Source organism: Nicotiana tomentosiformis, chromosome 10 (genome assembly GCF_000390325.3).
Source record: "Nicotiana tomentosiformis chromosome 10, ASM39032v3, whole genome shotgun sequence".
NCBI lineage: Eukaryota > Viridiplantae > Streptophyta > Magnoliopsida > Solanales > Solanaceae > Nicotiana > Nicotiana tomentosiformis.
This window is the reverse complement of record NC_090821.1, coordinates 10471412-10479242: the sequence shown is the minus strand read 5'-3', so window position 1 is coordinate 10479242 and position 7831 is coordinate 10471412. Positions and strand designations below refer to the sequence as shown.

Sequence of the window (7831 nt, the reverse complement as noted above, 5' to 3'; positions counted from 1 at the left end):
GGGGGGGGACCGTTTTGGTTCTGTTTTCTGGTCGGGGAAGAAGACTGACCCGATATTTTATATAGGTATAGCGCATATATAGGATGCCTATACCTACCTGTCTTTTCAACTTCTGGTATAGCACATCATGCATATGCGCTCTATGTATATTTTGTCCGCCAATTTAAAATTCAAATATAACGCATACAACCCATGTGTTATACCTTAACGGACAAACGTGTCATTAAGGTATAGCGCATTGAAGATATGCGTTATATATAAATTGGTCTTTAGTTGCTTTTTTCACTTATTTTTGTGATTTGTGTCCAAAAAGGTAATATTTTGGTTCCGGCTCATCTAAACAAGAGTTAGTCGAACAACATTATTTGAACACTTAAAATGAATTGATTGGCTTGCAAATTGAGTAACCGCGCATTGTAAGTTGACATATGACATTATAGTACTGTGTTTGACTAGGTGTGCCGTACGTCTAATTGTGTACACTGGATCATCTTATTCGTCTGGGATAATAATAAAAATTAAATTAAAGAAAAACTAAGGCATGCGTTACTTGGGTAACTAATGTAAGATGTTCTTTTTTTTCTATTTATGATTTGACCAAATAAATATCCGTAAAAGGCACATTCTTTTCAGATTATATTATATATATGAATTTAATATTACATTGCCCAAAAAAAGATGAATAAAGTAACCTAGGCCTAGGTTTATAGGTTTTAGAAAAGGAATAAATTATTAACTTTCTTTTCCTTGTGCATAGTCCTGGTTGGTTTCTCCAATAAAATGATAAATAAGTCAATATGATCTTTTTTTTTTATCTCTTTCGTTCAACAAATCATACCTATTTTTCACATTTATGTTGCTTCTTCGATTTTAAATCTCTTTGGTTGAATTATTTCATGATTTCTCTGATACATAAAAAGAAATATCAATATTATATCTGTAATTTGCACTGTTTATTTGAATTTCTCTTATGCACCAATTTAAAGCAAATATTTTGTGGAATATCTAGAACACCTACCAAGACAAAGAATAATTTCTAGGCATGATTGAGTTTTTCAAAAAGTTGTAGGTTCATGAAATTGTGTGGTTATTTATTTATTACTCAATTTGAGTACTCCATATTTTTCGAAATGAGGGTAATGTACTTTAAAATATGGCGAGTTGTCCTTAGAGAAAAATTCAAAGAAAGGGTCTAACCAAAGGTATTAAGCATCTCCTGTCAAATCAATGTAGCAATTTTCTTTAAATAGGTCTAGCTTCCAATTATTGCTGTTAGTATTTAGTAAGACTGTTCAGATGGGACAAATTTTTTAAATCTTCTAAATAAGGGAATCGTGCTCTAATCTTTTCTTTTCTTTTTTGAGATAACTATACTGAATTTTATTTTTATAGTATTTTGTATTTATATGTGCATTAATCAATCAACAATTTCAACTTTTAAACTAATAAAACTGTGATTATATGAATGTAATTATTTCGGATTATTTAGTTTAATTCTCTTTTTTGTAATTAATCTTAGTTTTAAGCATTTATGAAAGGACAAGGATGTCATTAACTTTTTAACAACTAGATTCAGAACCTAGTAATCACTGATTGGTTTACAAGTTTATTTTTTCCTTCTGTCTAACCAAAAAGAGGACAAAAAAGGTTGCATGCTCAGCTCAGCTCTCAGGTATAACAGAACCTCTAAAACTGTTCATAAATAAAGCCAGAAAAAAAAAGAGTCAATAATAAACTTTGATTTCTTTAATTCTTTGATTTCCTCTCTGGTAATGGTCTTGGATATAAATTGATATTGGGTCTACCTCTAATTTATAGTACTCACTCACTGTATCTGTTCTCTCCTGAGGTTTCTGGGTTTTTGTTCACTTGTTGGTGCATGCAAGCTAATGGATTCTCAGTGATTCTTCCCCTTCTCAGTTTTCTGGTATGATGTTCTTTCACTACCTTTTTCTTGCACTTGATCTGTTTTCTTCTTCTTCTTCTTCTCTGTTTTCCCCTTCTGTTATATGTGGCCCTTTTCCAAATCTCTCCCTCTGAATCTCTGTTGCATGGCTATTACATGATGGGGACGATAAATGGTTTTGAGTCATTTTTTCCTTTTATCTCTTCTTCATAGGGTTCTTCTGTGGAAAAAACGTCCTTCGTTGTGAATCATTGGGCTTTGTACATTTCAAGATTAGAGCTTTAGTTCTTTGTGTGATTAATATAGGGGTTTGAAATTGATTTCTGGATTGGTTGATTGCTAGTTGTGAATCATTTGTTTTTGGTGTGGTGAATAGAGGGTTTTGGAACTGGTTTCTGGATTGGTTCATTGATCAGGTGAGAGTGGGCAGATAGATAGATAGATAGATATACTGGTGAATGTTAACTCATGGGATGGGATCTCAGGGGGGAGTTGGTGGTGGAAAAGAAGCAAAGCCGAATGGTTTGGCTAGGCAAGGATCACTCTACAGCCTCACTCTTGATGAAGTTCAGAATCAATTGGGGAATTTAGGGAAACCACTAAACAGCATGAATCTTGATGAGCTTCTTAAAACTGTATGGACCATTGAGGCTAGTCAAGACTTGGGGGGAAATGATTACGGGGCAGTGCAGCACGGGTCTATTTCTCTGCATCGACAGTCATCGAGCATTACAATGTCCGGGGATCTCAGCAAGAAGACTGTTGATGAGGTATGGCAGGATATTCAGCAGGGGCAGAAAAGGGATAGTAGTTTTGATAAGAGAAGTCAGGAGAGGCAACTTACTTTTGGCGAGATAACTCTGGAGGATTTCTTGGTCAAGGCTGGAATCATTGCAGAGTCGACCCAAGGCACGAGAATTTCGGGTTTACTTATAGGGGTTGATTCAATGTCATTGACACAGCAAGCTCAGTGGCCACATTATCAAATCCCCGCTATGCATCAGGCACCGGCACAACAGCAGCAGAATATTCTACCAGTGTTTATGCCGGGCCATCCGGTTCAACAGCCTTTACCTGTTGTTGCTAATCCAATTGTGGATCCTGAAACTCAGGTGACAATGTCTCCAGCACATCTAATGGGAACATTATCAGACACACAAACGTCTGGAAGAAAGCGGGTTGCTCCAGAGGATGTGATCGAAAAGAGTGTGGAAAGGAGGCAGAAGAGGATGATAAAAAATAGGGAATCTGCAGCTCGGTCGCGAGCGAGGAAGCAGGTGCGTTGATTTATGTTGCATTTTTTTGGGATATAATTCATCTTTGTTCCCGTGAAATTTTACTCTTCTGATTAACAGGCTTACACCCATGAACTAGAGAACAAGGTTTCATGGCTTGAAGAGGAGAATGAGAGACTTAAAAGACAGAAGGTAGGATTTGCAAATCAAATAATTCATGCATGAACTCGGTATTCATTTGCATTTCTTCTAGTGATCTTCGAGGTATGTCTTAATCACATCCTTCACGTCATTAGCATGATTTTGCAGTGGCTATGTGCAGTAAATGAGACACAGTCTAAACACATGAGATAACATATGAGGAAATTTTGTCGGTGCAATATCATTTTGTTCACACAGTTACAGATTCTCTTTATTTCGATTTTATTTGTGATAATCAATCTTTTTGTGTGGAAGAATCTTTCGCTGAATATAGTCTATTGTTCGTTGAATGTTGTGAAGTTCTTACTTCTCTAAGTTCATTGACTATACCTTTAATTCGACCTGATATTTTCCTTCACAATGAAACAAAATGTTTAGAATTATTTATGGATCAGAAGGAACAGCTGGTAATCCATGCCTTCTCCTTTTTTCCCCTTCAGATGGTTAATCAATAGACATAGCTTTTCTATTAACAAGTGATTTGTCGTCTTGCGATAAAAGTATGTCAAAGTTAAGTATTGTTAGGTGAAATAGATCTTTGTCAAACTTATAATAAATGTAACTGTTCTTATTAAAATTCATAATCCAGAATCATTTATTGAATTGCCCCATTAGCTATTTAAAATCCGCATAGCCTATATTAACATGTGATTGTCGTCTAGTGATAAAAGTACGTCAAAGTTAAGTATTTATAGGTGTGGAAAAGGATCTTCGTCAAACTTATAGTAAATGTAATTGCTCTTATTAAATTTCATAGTATAGTGTCATTTTATTGAATTGCCCATTAGCTATTTGAAATGAGAGAAGGGCCACTGGAAACAGGAGTAGTCTTTAGAAGGTCCTCAACTTTCATCACTATCCTTATCTTTTCTGTAATAAAAATGGGTTTTTTTAATTTGATTTATTTTGTTGGTCTCTGTGAGGCTGGGTTTTTTTAATTTGATTTATTTTGTTGGTCTCTGTGAGGCTTTATGCTACTTCTTTGTTTAATAACAATACATTTAATGTGTCGGGAGAATCAGAAAGTAAACATACTACTTTCTATGTGAAAGTATTGACTAGTTTGCAGCTACACTTAAGGATATGGTTCTAGATTGCAGTTGTTGTTACTTTCCTAACAATCCAACTGCATAAATTCTTGCTTCATTTCCCTTTTTTATAGTTTCTTTTATTTATTGCATACTCTAGAAGTTGATTTCGTATATGTTTCAATGAAAAAACATGACTTATGAGAAATCAAGGAGACAGGTTGTGGAAGGGAGGCTAGCAGGAACTTAATTCATTTTAGCGCTTGCCCGTCGAGGGCATCAACGTTCGGTTGGCCTCATAAGTAGAAGAATATGTTAAATTTTTCCATTTCTAGTTCAATGTCGAACCATTGATTTAGAGAAAAATCGACTGAGCCGTAGTTTGAATTAAGGACTGAAGAAATTCAGACGCACTTAGCTTCTTCTCTTGTCTAGTCCTTCAGGGAAGACGTTCTAGGCTTTACCTCATCTTATAGTAAATGTAATTGCTCTTATCAAAATTTCATAATCTAGTGTCATTTTATTGAACTGCCCATTAGCTATTTGAAATGAGAGAAGGCCATTGAAAACATTAGACTTTAGAAGGTACTCAACTTTCTTCACTATCCTTTTCTTTTCTGTAATAAAAATGGGTTTCTCATTCCCTTTTTCTGTTTTTAATTTATTTTATTTGTTGGTCTCCGTGAGAATTTAAGGTACTTCTCTGTTTAACGATACATTTAATGTGTCAGGATAATCAGAAAGTAAAAACACCCATAGATGCACATAAGATTGATATTTCTATGTGAAAGTATTGAGTAGGAAAGCTCTATTGGCTGCTATAAGATCTTGTAATTCTGCTTTATATATCCAGCTACACTGTAAGGATATGGTTCTAGCTTGTAGTTATTGTTACTTTCCTAGAAATCCAACTGCATAAATGCTTGCTTCAGTGCCTTTTTTTATAGTTTCTTTTATTTATCGCATACTCTAGAAGTTGATTCCGTATATGTTTCAATGAAAAAACGTGACTTATGAGAAATCAAGGGGACAGGTTGTGGGAGGGAGGGCTAGCAGGGACCTAATTCATTTTAGCACTTGCCCGTTGAGGGCATTGGCTTTCGGTTGGCCACATAAGTAGAAGGATATGGTAAATATTTCCATTGGTCAATGTCGAACCATTGATTTAGAGAAGAATCGATGAGGTTGGCGACTCCTGAGCCGTGGTTGGAAGGACTGAAGAACTTCAGACGCACTTAACTTCTTCTCTTGTCTAGTCCTTTAGGGAAGACGTTCTAGGCTTTACCTCATCTTCGACCTGAAGTGAACTTTTAATTTCATCTAGACAAAAATGATACATGAAACTGATAGATTTAATCTTTACTTAGCTATCCATCTCTTGCAGCTTGCTGCACTTCAAATTTATCTTGAAAACACTTTCTTCTTTAAAAAATTTATGAGGAACATCCGAACAAATAACTCTTGTGAAGTTCATTTTATGGCTGCATTGCTTCATTTTATATTGTTGTGTTACGGATTCTCAAAAGAGAAAATAAACAACCACATAAAAAAGAGAAAAGACTTACCTTCAGTCTCTCAATGTATTCATGCTTTTGGTTTGACTATAGGAATTCCTAAGCAAATTGAACCAATCCCATACAGTGACGTGATTTTCAAATTCTTAGTAACTGGTGGAAAGTTTGGCAGGTGGCTTCCAGATGCATATAATGTCAAAAAGAAATGCTTTAGATATTTGCAATGGAATGCTTGGTCATTAAAAAACTCATTACTTAGTTACAATCAACTTGTCAGAAGTGTAGGTAAGACTAACGCTTGTCCAATCCCACTATTTTCTGTGTTAATTAGGATTGCGTTTACCCCCCTTCAAATGCTTTTGGAGAAATCATAAGTGCTGACATTGCAAACTGTAATTGTCATTATTTCAAATAGCAAAGTAGTTCTTGTTTTGTAGTTGACTTGTTGTCTCTTGACTATTTTCAGAAGAAACTTGCCTCCCTTGGGTTCCCACATGGTCAGCTATTATTTTCACATTTTACCTGATCAAGTATGGTTTTTATCTGCAGGAGATCGAGAAGATTTTACCAAGCGTGCCACCTCCAGAGCCTAAGTATCAGCTTCGCAGAACAAGTTCGGCCCCTATCTGAGATATAACTTCATGTAGATGATTGGTGTTTTTAACGTCGTTGAAAATTTCACCAGCTAGTAGCACTCTGTCACCTCTCCTTATTCTTGCTCAATGGGAACCTCTTCTAGTGATTCCTAGTTGATGCGATTCCCTTGGCTGTGTGTACTCCCCTTGATATGTAATGTCTCCCTTTGTGCAAATTTTAATAGTTTGGATATAGAGAACATGGTTTTCTTAGTTTTTTCTCAGTTTCAAAGTAGAATTATGTGTTTTTACAGTTAGCCAGAATTTGAGGACATAGTTTAGGGTCATCATTTAGTAGATACAAAGCCCACAAAACAGCTTAGACTCTGTCTCTGTTGAATGATCAAGTGACTCACTTTCCTTTTGTGCTTTAGACTCCTTTTGCTTCGAATGCTCTGGTATAGCATATCTGACATCTATAAGAAGAGCATTTTGGCACATAGATAGGACATGTCGCAGAATTCTTCTTTAGAGAAATAGTCTTTTTAAACTTGAGATCTTGAAGTTTCTGTTCTGTTCTGTACTTTTTAATGGGCGAAAAAACAAAATCGGACCTCTCTTAGGATTTTTGAATATTTTGTAAGTTGAAAGATGCTGACTGCCTTTGCTTTTTCCGTTTCTTTTTGGTTCATAAAAAATGGTGGTTGAGTTAGTTTGCACGCACCTCGACTATTCCATTGAGTGTCTTTTACCTCTTACTTGCACAAGTAATTATGTCCATCAAAACTTCGGCAAAAAAGAAATTATCTAGTGTTCTTGTCTCTGCATGAGATGGCGGTGGAGCTTTTCTTTTCCTTTTTTTTTGTTTTTTGTAAATGGAGTTTCCCTACTTAGTACATCTTGCTTGACTCCATAAATGGCCAGCATATTGAATTGGTTTGCAGGATATATGGTCTTCAAATATTACAATCCACTATCATTGACTTGCAGTTGCTTCCTTTGCTTTGAATTGCTGGAAATTGGCCTTCTTCCCTTTTGAGGAATGATGTTCAAAGTATAAATTTATTTCCATTCATTTGAAAGAAACTTAACATCAAACATTAATCTCATCAAGAAAATAGTTTTCTTAAAAGGTACATACTAATTTCACCCTTTTTGAATAATTTTTCTTCTCTTTAATCCCTTCTGCAAGATCATCCTTCTGCAATTACGTATTTCCGTTATATTAAACAAGTTTGGTAGCGCTTCATTTTCATCAACCCTAAAAGGCATATAACGAACGAATTTAATTTGAGTAAAAATTATTCAAACATTAGGAACTACTGAGTAGATAACTAAGGGTTTGACCAGAAAAAGGGAGAACGACTTTCAA

At 35.2% G+C, this 7831-nt stretch overlaps 1 protein-coding gene across 3 annotated transcripts; it reads left to right on the top strand.

Annotated features, from left to right (window-relative positions):
- The first annotated feature begins 1645 nt into the window (after positions 1 to 1645).
- Positions 1646 to 7109, top strand: LOC104094499 (ABSCISIC ACID-INSENSITIVE 5-like protein 2). 3 transcript variants are annotated; one of them, XM_009600450.4, is made up of 5 exons: positions 1646 to 1672; positions 1850 to 1927; positions 2120 to 3183; positions 3262 to 3333; positions 6434 to 7109. In XM_009600450.4, the coding sequence occupies exons 3-5, from the start codon at positions 2365 to 2367 to the stop codon at positions 6512 to 6514; spliced, it is 972 nt and encodes a 323-aa protein (XP_009598745.1). In that variant the 5' UTR covers positions 1646 to 1672; positions 1850 to 1927; positions 2120 to 2364; the 3' UTR covers positions 6515 to 7109. The 3 variants fall into 3 exon arrangements, with proteins under 3 accessions (XP_009598745.1, XP_009598746.1, XP_009598744.1); XM_009600451.4 differs by lacking the exon at positions 1646 to 1672 and having other exon boundaries at positions 1695 to 1927; positions 3262 to 3405; XM_009600449.4 differs by lacking the exon at positions 1646 to 1672 and having other exon boundaries at positions 1696 to 1927.
- Positions 7110 to 7831: the final 722 nt, after the last annotated feature.